The sequence below is a fragment of the Opisthocomus hoazin genome, chromosome 17, assembly GCF_030867145.1.
Source record: "Opisthocomus hoazin isolate bOpiHoa1 chromosome 17, bOpiHoa1.hap1, whole genome shotgun sequence".
Lineage (NCBI taxonomy): Eukaryota > Metazoa > Chordata > Aves > Opisthocomiformes > Opisthocomidae > Opisthocomus > Opisthocomus hoazin.
Genome location: NC_134430.1, coordinates 7,992,381 through 8,006,079, shown reverse-complemented (window position 1 = coordinate 8,006,079; position 13,699 = coordinate 7,992,381). Strand labels below are relative to the sequence as shown.

Genomic DNA, 13,699 nt, shown 5'->3' with positions numbered 1-13,699 from the left:
CCCCGCGCCCTGGCCCTGCCCATCCCCGCGGTGCGGGCAGCCCACGGCCCCTGCCCGCCCGGGGCCGCCTGCCCCGTCCCGCCCTGAGCACGGCGATAACGGGCAATCTTTGACCTTCGCAGGAGGAAAATCCTGGCTGGAAACAGAAAGATCGGAGCCACTGCCAAGGAGGGAATGAGCCCCACCACCAGCACCCCCTCCCCGAGCAGCAACAGCAGCAGCGGGCAGAGGAGAGGCACAGAGAGAACAAACCATTGCTGTTTTTTGGTTGTTTTTTTTTTTTTTTTTTCTTGAAAAAGCTAATAATAAATAACAAGAGAGTGCAGCCACAACGCGCTGGCCCCACCATGAACACCGTGGCTCTCCCCGAGGGCACGGCCGTGGGAGCCGTGCTGATGCCGTGGGACGTGCCGGGCGCTCGCCCATCGCCCCGGTTGCTGCCAGCTCCCTCCAGCTGCCCAAAACGGCAGCCTGGGGGCAGAGCCGGGAGCAGGGCTGACAACCCTGCCTACCTCCCCGGCGAGTCCCCGGCCTCAGAGAGCGGACTCCGCAGCAGCCGTCCCGTTCAGGAAGCGCTGCCCGACCGGCTGGGAGACAGGGAGCTGGGCCCGGGCCAGCCGCTGCATCCGCCTGTTCACCAGGTCCGGCACCGCCAGCGCGCGCAACGCCAGCCCGCCGCTCCTCCCATCGGCGTCCACCTCGTCGCAGGCGCCTTCCCGCTGCACCCGCGCGTTGGGGTGCAGCCACGTGTAGTAGGCGGCTCTCAGCGCCAGCCCCAGCAGGTAGCAGGGCAGGGCGGCGCAGACCACCGGCACCAGGTACGCGTGCTCCTCCGAGGGGGTCCGGCACCAGAGCCAGGACAGGGCCAGCAGCGTGCTGTCCGCCAGGATGAAGCCGTGGTAGATGACGCTGCGGTGGAGCGTCCTGCCCTGCGCCACGTTGAACCAGCTGAAGTAGAGGATGACGGCCACCATGGCCCGGTAGAGCTGCTCGGGGCCGGGCGACTCCATGAAGTCGGTGCCTTGCAGGCTGACCCAGAGGAACATGGCCAGCCACACCAGCGGGAAGTGGACAGCCACGCCGTAGGGCCAGAGCAGGGCGAAGAGGGCGACGGCCAGGACGCGCGGGCAGATGAGGAAGAGGTTCCACAAGAAGTAGACGACAGAGGAGCCCCAGGTCAGCTCATACTTGTCCTGCAAGAAGGCGCGCAGGGACTGGTGGTAGTCCAGCAGAGACCAGGTCACACACAGGAACGCCGTGCAGATCCCCAGCCCTGCGAATGCAGTGGGGGAGACGCTGAGGGGGACCCAGCCTCAGACCTCCCCCTGCCCGGCATGGCCGAAAGGAGCTTCCCACCCGCTCGCGAAGCGGCCGCTGCGGAGGGTCAGAGCCGCAACACCTCGTCCTGCCCCGGCCTCCTGCCCTCCCCGAGGAAGACGCTGGTGCCCGGCCTGGGCATGGGGATGGGGAAGAAGCGATGGGAGCGAGTGGCTCTGCGGAGCCCCTCTCCCAGCCACGGAAGCCCCCAGCCCACGTGGGCAGGAGGCTGGGCATGGTTGGGCTCCCCATTTCATTGCTGTGACATCGCTCCCCACCCCAGGACAGGCCCCAAAGCCCCCCCTCGGTGGCCTGCACCCCACCTTCTGTCCACATCCACATCGGCATCTCCCCAGTTTCCCTCCTGACCCTCAGCCTCTCCTGGGCACGTAGGGGAGAGACCGCATTGGTCCCCAGCACCAACCCTCCCCGCCCGGGCCCAGCATCATCTCTCGGGGCACGCGAGCGCAGGACCGGGTCCCACCCTCCCGGGGTGTCCCATCAAGGGAAGGAGTGACGTGGGAGAAGGGTGACACCTCGAGCAAGGACAGACGAGGGCTGTTGGGGGGCTCTGGGGCGGGTTATGGGGGGGTTAAAGGGTTATTTGGGGGGTTCTTGGGAGGCACTGGGATGGACTGGGAGTCCAGACTTAAGGGTTCCTGCGGGGCCCTGCAGCTCCCAGAGAGCCCGTCGGCTCGGTCCCCCCCAAGCCCACAGCCCCTGGCCCCCTCACCCTGCGAGGGCTCTGCCTTGTTTGTCCGCAGGATGACGTAGAGGAGCAGGGTGAGCTGTGGGGTGTTCTCCAGGAAGGTCTCGAAGAGGCGCAGCATGCTGATGTCGTGGGAGAGGAAGGCCATGCGGCTCTGCTCCTCCTCCTCATCCTCCTCCTCCTCCCCCGCCTTTGCCCAGCACACCTTCCAGCCCAGCTTCAGAGCGTGGAGGCACCTGCGTGGGGACCCGGCCCGCGGTGAGGAGTCCCTCCCTGGCAGGACACCTCGAACCGCTCCCGTTCCCGCTCCCACCTCTCCCACCCCTTTCCCAAGCCACGTCCACGCGACGCCCAAGCTGTTGAGTGAAGCTCAAGCGTGAAATCGAACATCGCCCTCGGTAAAAGCCGACGGATGATTTCTTACCCCTCCAGCCCGGGGAAAGCGGAACTTCCCCAAACAGCCGGGAGAGCCCAGAGACAAAGATTTTGGGCGTTCACCGCCCCGGCACCTGGCCTTGGTTTGGCAGGAGGTGTCGTGACAGCGATGGGAGACGGAGCGAAGGTGGGAAACCTCACCAACACGGTTCCGGCTCGCTCCACGCTCTGCCCAGGGGGGACCCTCGGGCATCCGGTTCCCCCCCGTCCCCGGGCGTCCGGATGCCCGAGGGTCCCCCCTGGGCAGAGCGGTAGCTGGAGGGGACTCCCGGAGGTCACGGTACCTGAAGAGGAAGCCGAGCTGGAGGAGATGCAGCGCGGCCAGCAGCCACGGCGGCACGGCGGGTCGGAGGGCGGGCGGGTCGGAGCGGATCCAGAGCCAGCTGCAGGCCTGCGTGGCGAGCGAGGAGCCGGCCAGCAGCCCCAGCACCAGCGCTGCCCAGCCGGGCTGCCCTGCCCGGGCGTACCCAGCCGCCAGCCACCCGTCCGACCCCAGGTCCAGGGCCGCGGCCGCCGTCCCCGCCGCCGCCAGACCCAGCTGCAGCGGCCCGAAGCGCCGCGCCATCCGCCGGCACCCGCGGGCGCGCCCCGCTCCGAGGCCACGCCCCCCCGCAGGGCGGACACGCCTCCCCGGGAGGAAGGCCACGCCTCCCCACGCCGCCAACCACGCCCCCCCGCAGTGTCGAATATAGCCCGCCGGCCCCGCCCCGCTTCCCGGCCCCACCCCCGCAAAGCTGACCACGCCTCCTCGGGCGGTCAGTCACGACCCCACAACGCTGACCACGCCTCCCTGCTTCCAGGCCCCGCCCCGCTTCCCGTCCTCGCCTTCCGCGCCGCCGGCCGCGCCTCCCCGGGCGGATGGCCACGCCCCGCCCACTGGCCACGCCTCCCCATCCCGCCGGTCGCACCTATCCGAAAGGTCAGTCACGCCCCCACCCCCTGGCCACGCCTCCCCGCCCCCTTCCCGACCACGCCCCCGAAGCGCCGACCACGCCTTCCCGCCCCGGCGGCCACGCCCCACTTCCCGTCCTCGCCCCCCACGCCGCCGGCCACGCCTCCCCGGACGGCCTGTCACGCCCCGCCCCCTGGCCACGCCTCCCCTCCCGCCCCGCCCCGCCGCATCCCGAAGCCGCTTCCCGCCTCGGGCCCTGCCGAGCAGAAGGGCGGGCCGGGCGCTGCGGGCGCTGCGGGGTCTGGTGCCCGCCCAGGCTGTGCTCAGCTGCGGGTTCCGAGCCCCAAGAGCTGCAGGCAGAGCCTCGACAGCACCGAGGCTGCTGCTGCATCTCCCCGCCCCGCAGCTGGCGCGCCCGCCCCTCTCCCAGGGGCCCGGTCCCTCGGGGGGCTCGGGGGAGCCACCGGCCCCGGCCGGCGGATGGCCACCCCGTTCACCGGCTCCGGACGGGGAAGCGGCCGGGGCCGGCTCGCCAGGCCCGCCTGAAGGCAGACGCGCAGCGGCCGTGAGTCGAGGGAGCGCAGCAGGGAAGAGCTCTTCACGCTCAGCAGCTGGGGGGGATTTAAAACATGAGAAGAATCATCACGCTTCTTACCCCTTGCTTCTTACCTCACCTTGGGCGCTGATGTGTGAAAGTCTTCAGTCTTCAGTGCCAAGGCCGGCCCTCAGGAATCCCAGGCCCCGGAGGTCAGAGAGGAAGCCCACAGAGAGGATGGTCCTCCCTTGGTCCAGGAGGACTGTGTGAAGGATCACTTAAGCGATCTGGACGCCCACAAATCCATGGGCCCCAATGGAATGCACCCACGAGTGCTGAGGGAGCTGGCGGATGTCATTGCTGAGCCACTCTCGATCATCTTTGAGAGGTCCTGGAGGACAGGAGAGGTGCCCAAGGACTGGAGAAAGGCCAATGTCACTCCAATCTTCAAAAAGGGCAAGAAGGAGGACCCAGGGAACTACAGGCCGGTCAGCCTCACCTCCATCCCAGGAAAGATGATGGAGCAGCTCATTCTAGAGGTCATCATCAAGCAAGTGGAAGAAAAGATTATCAGGAGTAGTCAGCATGGATTCACCAAGGGGAAATCGTGCCTGACCAATCTGATAGCTTTCTACGATGACATGACTGGCTGGGTAGATGAGGGGAGAGCAGTGGATGTCGTCCACCTCGACTTCAGCAAGGCTCTCGACACTGTCTCCCATAATATCCTCCTAGGGAAGCTCAGGAAGTGTGGCCTGGATGAGTGGTCGGTGAGGTGGATTGAGAACTGGCTGAATGGCAGAGCTCAGAGGGCTGTCATCAGCGGCGCTGAGTCTGGTTGGAGGCCTGTAACTAGTGGTGTCCCTCAGGGGTCAGTACTTGGCCCAGTCTTGTTTAACTTTTTCATCAATGACCTGGATGAAGAGTTAGAGTGGACCCTCAGCAAGTTTTCTGATGACACCAAACTGGGAGGAGTGGTGGACACACCGGCAGGCTGTGCTGCCATTCAGCGAGACCTGGACAGGCTGGAGAGTTGGGCAGAGAGGAACCTGATGAGGTTCAACAAGGGCAAGTGCAGGGTCCTGCACCTGGGGAGGAACAACCCCAGGCACCAGTACAGGCTGGGGCTGACCTGCTGGAGAGCAGCTCTGCGGAGAGGGACTGGGAGTGCTGGGGGACGACAGGGTGACCATGAGCCAGCAGCGTGCCCTGGGTGCCAAGAAGGCCAATGGTCTCCTGGGGTGCATGAGGAGGAGTGTGGGCAGCAGGGCGAGGGAGGTTCTCCTCCCCCTCTGCTCTGCCCTGCTGAGGCCCCATCTGCAGTGCTGTGTCCAGTGCTGGGCTCCCCAGTTCAAGAAAGATGAGGAGCTACTGGAGAGAGTCCAGCGGAGGGCTACGAGGATGAGGAGGGGACTGGAGCATCTCTCCTACGAGGAGAGGCTGAGGGAGCTGGGCTTGTTCAGCCTGGAGAAGAGAAGGCTGAGAGGGGACCTTCGAAATGCCTCTAAATATCTGCAGGGTGGGGGTCAGGAGGACGGGGCCAGACTCTTTGCAGTGGTGCCCAGCGACAGGACAAGGGGCAACGGGCACAAACTGAAGCAGAGGAAGCTCCAGCTGAACCCGAGGAAGAACTTCTTCCCTCTGAGGGTGACGGAGCCCTGGCCCAGGCTGCCCAGGGAGGCTGTGGAGTCTCCTTCTCTGGAGATATTCCAGCCCCGCCTGGCCGCGGTGCTGTGCAGCCTGCTCTGGGTGACCCTGCTTGGGCAGGGGGTTGGGCTGGGGGACCCACAGAGGGCCCTGCCAGCCCCTGCCATGATGGGATTCTGTGAAAAGTCACGGCCCAAGCTCGCTGACATTCACGCACCACTAAAGGAAGAACCAGTCCGACCTGGCGTTGCTCACGAGCCAAAGGCAAGGCTGCTGCGGTACAAGGCCACCAAAACAAGACCTTCTGAGTCACCGTTGCGGGGTGTTTCTGGAAGCAGAGCGTGAGCCCACAGGAGGAACCCGCCTGGCAGCAGCCTCCTGGGAGCATGTGGCAGCTCACAGCTTGCACCCACGGTAAGCTGGGGTCTCCGGGGAGGCCTGGTTGTCATCGCTTCGTGAATGTTACGGTTTGGGCTGGGTGAGTGCCAGGTGCCCCCCAAAGCCACTCCATCACTCCCCTCCTCAGCTGGACAGGGGAGAGGAGCTGTGACGAAAGCCTCAGGGGTAGAGATAAGGACGGGGAGAGATCAGTCAGCAGCTATCGTCATGGGCAAAACAGATTTGACTTGGGGAAATTGGTTTAATTCATCACCAATCAAATCAGAGTAGGATAATGAGAAATAAAACCAAATCTTACAAACACCTTCCCCAACCCCACCCCCCCCTTCTTCCCAGGCTGAACTTTGTGGGAACATTCTGTATCAACGAAGGTCGGGATGTCCTTGAGAGCTTCTGAACAAGACTAAAATGAGGACGTTATCAGGTGCAACAGAGGACTTTGGCAGAACTCCCAGAGCAAACGAAGGAGAAATCGTGCACAGCTAAGCCACCCAACTGAATGTTTGGAACAGGCGCGCAAACAATGTCTGTTAACCAGTAAGCATTTGGGTCGGAGCGCGTGGACAGCTTTGCAAGGGTATAAAACGCAGCTTTCTGATAAATAAAGGGTCTTTGATTTGGACATCGCAGTCCGTGTCGTCAGTCTCCTCAGAACTTCACCCCCGGTTCTCTCCCTCCTCCCCCCGAGCGGCGCAGGGGGACGGGGAATGGGGGCTGCGGTCAGTCCATCGCACGCTGTCTCGGCCGCTCCTCCCTCCTCGCTCCCTTCCCCGGCTCCAGCGTGGGGTCCCTCCCGCCGCAGGCAGTTCACGAATCACTCCAGCCTGGGTCCTTCCCCCCGGGTGCAGACCCCAGAACAGGCTGCTCCAGCGTGGGTCCCCACGGGGTCACCAGCCCTGCCAGCAGCCCTGCTCCGGCGTGGGCTCCTCTCTCCACGGGTCCACAGGTCCGGGCGGGAGCCTGCTCCAGCGCGGGGCTCCCCACGGGGTCACAGCTTCCTTCAGGCATCCCCCTGCTCCGGCGTGGGGTCCCTTCCACGGGCTGCAGGTGGAGATCTGCTCCACCGTGGACCTCCATGGGCTGCAGGGACATCCTGCCTCACCGTGGTCTGCTCCACAGCTGCGGGGGAAAATCTCTGCTCTGGCACCTGGAGCATCTCCTGCCCTCCTTCTGCACTGACCTGGTGTCTACAGAGTTGTTCCTCTCACATCATCTCACTCCTCTCTCTTCACTGCTGTTCCACAGCAGGTTTTTCCCCTTCTTAAACGCGTTATCCCAGAGGTGCTGCCACCATTGCTGATGGGCTTGGCCTTGGCCAGCAGCGGGTCCATCTCGGAGCCGGCTGGCCCTGGCTCTGTCAGACACGGGGGAAGCTTCTCGCAGCTTCTCACAGAAGCCACCCCCTTATAGACCCCCGGCTACCAAAACCTTGCCATGCAAACCCACAACAGTGAGACCACCTCAGAAGTCAGAGCGCAAGGGAGACAGGCTCCCCGACGCCAGCCAACCTGGCACAAAAAGACTTTGTAGCAATCACTGCCCTTCCCCGATACATCAAGCTTTTTTAGAGGATTTCCGATCAACGCCACTGAGCTTTTAGTAGAAGCCACTGATTTTGTCTTGGTGTCCAAGCAAGTTCTCAATGCCAAAATCATTCACAATTGCTGATCCATGTGCATTGTGAACTTGTGCTCTCTTCACGTTCCCTTGCTCTCCATCATGACAGCGCTTGCTGGGGACCGAGAAGTCCTAAGAGCAAGCAGAAAAACAAAAAGCAAACACTGCTGATGGCGGAGGCAGGGCTGCGGGCTTTAACACACCGATTGTATTTCGTAAAATCGACTTCCCTGATGGCACAAACATGATCGACGCGGCAGGCCTCCTCGCACGGGGTGAGGTCGTAGCTGACGGAGTTGAACTCGTAGTACCGCTGCAGGTAGCGCGGCTCCGTCGATATCCTCTCCAGCACCACCTGCATGGAGGGCGCAGAGCCGTCGGGGACCTGGAAGGCGTCCGTCAGCCTGTACTCCTCCTCCCACGCCGGGACCTCCTCCGTTCCTGCCGAGGCCACCATGTTGGCACGAGTTAGGTTCAAGTAGTAAGTCACCATGTCCTGCAGGGAGAGAAGACCAACGCGAGGGCGAATCAGGAAATGGTCAGCCCTTGCGTGCAGTGTTTGGCGGGGCCGCGGTCAGCCCCTGCTCCCCGCCACCGGCACGCAGCACCCGACACGTGTCTTCAGCGCAGGCAGCGCACGGCCCTGCCCAGCAAGGGCTGAGCCGCTCCCAGCAGGTGCCTTCTACCGGGATGTGAGCCTGGGGACATGCACCCGCGGTGGGAGCCTCCAGCACTCGCCACAGAAGCATCCTGTTTCGTAAGGGATGAAGGGCTGGCTTTTCCCTGCTTGACTTTCATCTCCTAACAGGAATTTTGAGCTTGGCCTGCTTCAGAATCACTCTGTTCTTCACTATCAACACTGTCCCCTGGCAGAAGCAAGGGCTGGAGCGGTATCACTTACTGAGTGAAGTTATTTTAGCACTCATTTCTCATGCTATAAACATGCAAACAGAGCATCTACAGAGCTGCTTTATCCATTGCAAAGAAAGGCTCAAACAGCCCATCCTCGACGTCTTCGCCAGTAAGGCAGAGGGAACAGAAGCCACCCCTGTAATTCACCTCAACTCAGATCCATTGCAAACGAATCAATTTAGCCAGCAGGGCGGACCCAAATCATTCTCTAGATGGCTGAAAGTTCTCGGAGGGGCTTTGACAAATTTGTCAGTCCCCAGCGGGAAGTTCTGCAATCCACGCTACCTGGGGAGTAAAGCCAGTGTCAAAGGAGAGTAGCTGAAGGCACGAGGAACACGACGGCGCCTGTCCTGCACGGCCCTGGGGAGCTCACCCCAGCAGGCGGCCTGGGCCAGCTGACGGCCGTCCCTTGCCTTCACTCTCAGGCTCCCACTGAACCTCTGTGCCAGACCGGAGCCCGAAATGTCTTGGTTTAGGCTCTCCACTACGCAGCCGCTTGGCTCCTGCGGTCCTGCCTGTTGCATGGAGGAACGAAAACACCCTTCTAAAACAGCAGTGTGCCGCACACGGGGACCCCCTACCAGCACTCGAAGGGTGTCCGGATCGTACTCGATCACCCGAATCCCGGGGTTGTTGGCTCCATTGACCACTCCAGGTAACGTTGTTTTCCAGGGAGTCACTCCCGGGGCCAGGAACATGACATTGATTGGAGAACCTTAACAGAAAGGCAAAGCAACCCATGAATGGGAGGCCCCGGCTTGGATCACGAGAACCACGCTCAGCAAAGGAGACCCAGAGCACTCTCGTTACGACTCGTAACCCCAGTGCATATATTCGTAACTGCTCCCTCGTGCCCCAGCGAACGGCCAGAAGCCGTCGACAGGATGCAGGCAAGGAGCTGCAAGGGGCTGAGGGGAAATGATGAAACTGGATGCAAACAGGCCGGTGGGCTGGGCTACAGGCTGGGGATGGAGATCACAGCCACTGATGTCTCTTGAGCAAACATTTCACAAGCCTTTTCCAATTTCTCAGCTGCATTCACCTAACAGCTACTGAAAAAATCTCATTGACAGTGATTTTATGGGGGCTGGCAGAGCAGTCATGCAAACGGTCGGGTGGCCAGAACTGGTACCTGTGTCACTGTAAAACATTCGAAAGCTGTCCGTGTGATGGTGCCCAAAAAACTGGGCAGCAATCACTCTGTGGTGCTTCTGCACGATTCTCAAGTATCGTTCATTAAAGCCACTCCGGAACCAGGGCTTGCCTCGCTTCTTCTCGAAGAAGCCCGGAGGGATGTGTCCCACGATGTAGACCTACAAAAGCAAAGAGCTGCAGGGAGCGCAAAGCCCACGCGTCCCTCAGACTTGCTGTGACTGCATAGAGGGGAGAGCGGGAGCGAGAAGAGCTTCCAGGCTGGGAGAAGCCCTCTACAAATTTTGTTTATTCATTTCTTTTAATACCATTTCATCTGCTCGAGAGGCATTGGTCAGCGTTTCTTCCAGCCACTGGAACTGCCCTCCAGGATCTTCCTCACCAGCCGTCTCGGCGTTCTGGTCGTAGTACAGATTGGTATTGAGGACAACCATTCGCCCGCTTGTGCTGGGCAGCTTCTCGCTGTAGAAAGCTCCTGAAAAACGCAACCAGCAGGGAAAGAGCTGGAGGTCTGGTCAAACGGGTTGCCGTGACCCCAGATCCCATCGTGTTCATCCCTCCCAGCTCTCCTTGGCAACTGCCACAGCAGAGTCGCTGTCTGGACAAGGTGCCAGCAGCGCTCGGGCCGCGCCAGGACGGGGATTTGAGCGACTCTTCTCCCCGCGTACCTCCCGTTGTGCTTACGCCTTGAAGGCGAGGGGAGACCCTGCCTGGGGACAGCATGCAGCACCACGAGCTGGGCAGCTTTCTTAAAAGACCTTTTTTCTCCCACTGAAGCTCACTACTCCTCATTCCCTGTAGGGATACTTTCCAGTAACTCGAGGAAAGCAGGAGAGACTAAAGCATAAAGAAATGTCTTTTCTTGCAAGTGGGAGAATGCGGTGCCAGAAATCAGCATTAAATCAGACCCTTCCTCTGCAAATACTCTACAAATACTGTTGCTCTGAGCATAGACGCAGGGAAAACCACTCATGGTATTCTCCTAACCACCCCCATCTCCCCAGAGTGCTGCCAACGTGAGCCGGCAGTGCCACACCTGCTCTGAAAAGAGGAACAGAAGCATCATTCAGCCAGGGACGCCACAGCTCAGCTGTTCGCTCGTAGATCCTGTGCTCCTTCCCTGGAAACTGATTCTTGGGGTGGAAGTCATGATTGCCCATTGCCGCGTAGACCTTAGTATCTAGAGACAGAGGAAAGGAGGCCCAGGGGAATCCACGCTTGCGTCGGAGTTCCTCAGCACCAAAGCTCCCTGAGGCACTCACAGACTCAGAAAGAACAGCACGGCTTGAGAGCCTTGCAAAGCCCACCACCCACGGCGATGGGGCTGCAACGCTGCAAAGACCATCCCTCCTCGGGACAAAACACCCCAGAGCCACGGCTTTAAGATGAGTCGGTGAGCTTTCACCATCAACAACGCTCCTACCCCCACTGCTGACGTGGAAGGAAATCTTGCAGCCTTTTCTGTCTTAATGACTAATTACAGAAAGGTTTATTTTCCTCTTTTCCGAGCTAACCCAAAACAATGAGGACACATCAGATGCCTCAATTCAGACACGCCTCACACGTACAGGAGGAGGACAAACAGGTCCTAACAACCACAGCGCTTCCACGCCTTTCCCCTTCCCAATTCTGTGGTGTCTCCACCCTGGTAAGCTCTTCCCGTGGGACTCTGTGCCCCTCTCCCCTTCACATCCCTGCAGCTCCTACCTGGAAATGTCTCTTTTATCAGAGAAGTCAGATTTCCTATGATGTGCAGAACCTTTTCTTCTCCAAGATCCTCATCGGGGACGTGCGGGGTGTCATCTCTAGAAAAACCAAAGCAGCACAGTCACTGTCTGTAACTAACGTGGCATACGCTTAAAGTGATGAGCAAGGCAGAGGAAGCGTCTTACTCCTCTTTCTGCCTCCTAGAAAACAAAGTGGAGGCTTCTGGGGGCAGGAACCAGCGCTATGTTGACTGGCAAGGCACTGCAGGAGTTTCAGGGGATTGCCCAAAGTGACAACAGACTCCACTTTATCTTGAAAAGCCTACACACAAGCATATGGAGTGGAGGCTCCCTTGGCCTCAGTGCGTTTAACAGACACTAAAGCTGACTGGAAATACTGCAAGTGAGAGCGTTTTGCACTGTCAGGTCAACATCTGGTTGGCAGCAGTGCAGCAAAGCTGTCTGAGCAGCAGGATAACGACTCTCATCAAAATGAAGCAAAGCAGTGCCCTCAGTAAGGCAGCGATCATCGAGCTCTGCCTCCAAAAGCGCCGCAGGCACACGCTCCTTTGCTTTCACTAACACGTGTATGGCATTTGCAGATGATGCTGGGCTGTCAATATCGAAGAGGAAGATCATAATTCCAAATTATATCATAGAACTGGGAGAAATAACTTGGAGGAAAAAAAACACCGACATATAGTCGTAAGGACCAGTAACTACTTGTAAGTAGGAACACTCATCCGCAGAGACAGAAAGTGAAAATGTGGGGCCAGGCAACAGCTCTGCGAACGAGGACTGGGGGTTACAGCGGATTGCAGGACGATGTTGCGCTGTCAGAAGGAATGCAGACACTACAAGGGGACACGGACGCTCACAATAATCATGCAAAATGAAGCTTTTCCTGCCTGTAAGTGGTACTGAGGACTCCTGTGGAGTAGGGTAGCTGCTTCTGGAGACCACACTAGGAGAAAACATGCTCCATTTGGGGAGGTTCCTCATACTCCTAAAGCAGAACAGCCCCTTTCTGAGAGCAGTCTCCCAGGTGCCTCTCCACAGCGTGAAGGAAAACGCTGTCAGAGTGCTGAGCAACGCTCCCGTCCCACCGCCTCTCGCAGACAGGGCCCGGTGCACCGACCGAACGGGCGTGTCCCATCCCCCAGCGCTGCTGGCACTCAGAGCCCAGGTGGAGCCAGGCGGGGCTGGCCACAATGACAGAGTGAAGGAAGGGGACTGGAGCATCTCTCCTCCGAGGAAAGGCTGAGGGAGCTGGGCTTGTTCAGCCTGGAGAAGAGAAGGCTGAGAGGGGACCTTAGAAATGCCTCTAAATATCTGCAGGGTGGGGGTCAGGAGGACGGGGCCAGACTCTTTCCAGTGGTGCCCAGCGACAGGACAAGGGGCAACGGGCACAAACTGAAGCAGAGGAAGCTCCAGCTGAACCCGAGGAAGAACTTCTTCCCTCTGAGGGTGACGGAGCCCTGGCCCAGGCTGCCCAGGGAGGCTGTGGAGTCTCCTTCTCTGGAGATATTCCAGCCCCGCCTGGACACGGTGCTGTGCAGCCTGCTCTGGGTGACCCTGCTTGGGCAGGGGGCTGGGCTGGGTGACCCACAGAGGGCCCTGCCAGCCCCTGCCCTGCTGGGATTCTGTGAAGGGCAGAGAACAGATCCTCTCCTCCCCTCGCTGCCGGGGCTCGCTGGATCCTCTGCCCGGGGTCGGGAGGCCCCGTTGCCATCACGCTCTCCCCCACGCCTCCATTTTGCATCGCGAGGCACCTCCCCACCTCCCCCCTCCCCAACAGGGACCCCGCGCAGGGACCCCCCGGGCCCGGCACAGCCCCCGCGACGGGCGCTCCCCCCGCGGCTATGCAGCCGCCCGCCCCGCCCCGCGGCCCCCGGCCCCGTCCTCACCCGGTCCAGAGCACGAAGTCCGGCCGCGGCAGGCGGCTCGCCATGGCGCGGGCGGCCGAGGCGAGCAGGCGCCAGGGCGCGTCGCAGAGGTAGCTGCCCCAGGGCCCGGCGGCGGCCCCGGCCCGGGAGCCCCCCGAGGGGCACAGCCGCCCGCTCGCCGCCGCCGCCTCGTAGCCGGGGTCCCAGTGGAGGTCGGTGAGGTGCCAGAAGCGCCCTGCGCCCGCCGGGAGAGCCGGGGCTCAGCGGGGCGGGGGGCGCAGCCCGGCTGGGGCCCCCGCCCGACCGGGGAGCGGGGCGCGCTGCGGCCCCTTACCTGACAGGGCCGCGGCCAGCGGGCACAGCAGGAGGAGCGCGGCGGGCGGCATGGCCAGCGGCGGCTGCCGGAGCGGAGCGTGCCGTGCCGTAAGGGGCCGGGCCGGGCCGGGCCGGGCCGGGCCCCGCCTCGCCTCGCCCCGCCCCGCCCCGCCTCGC

The 13,699-nt window shown here is 61.5% G+C and overlaps 2 protein-coding genes across 2 annotated transcripts; both read right to left on the bottom strand.

The window, feature by feature from the left end:
- Nucleotides 1-331: 331 nt before the first annotated feature.
- On the bottom strand, nt 332-2,251 carry XKR8 (XK related 8). Its single transcript, XM_075438014.1, has 2 exons — nt 2,051-2,251; nt 332-1,273 (listed from the first exon to the last, which is right to left on the bottom strand). Exons 1-2 carry the CDS (start codon nt 2,172-2,174, stop codon nt 534-536), a joined length of 864 nt encoding a protein of 287 aa, XP_075294129.1. The 5' UTR covers nt 2,175-2,251; the 3' UTR covers nt 332-533.
- A 4,009-nt stretch (nt 2,252-6,260) lies between these two features.
- On the bottom strand, nt 6,261-13,646 carry SMPDL3B (sphingomyelin phosphodiesterase acid like 3B). Its single transcript, XM_075438138.1, has 8 exons — nt 13,542-13,646; nt 13,229-13,442; nt 11,323-11,420; nt 10,652-10,795; nt 9,924-10,090; nt 9,596-9,776; nt 9,045-9,178; nt 6,261-8,047 (listed from the first exon to the last, which is right to left on the bottom strand). The coding sequence occupies exons 1-8, from the start codon at nt 13,591-13,593 to the stop codon at nt 7,652-7,654; spliced, it is 1,386 nt and encodes a 461-aa protein (XP_075294253.1). The 5' UTR covers nt 13,594-13,646; the 3' UTR covers nt 6,261-7,651.
- Nucleotides 13,647-13,699: the final 53 nt, after the last annotated feature.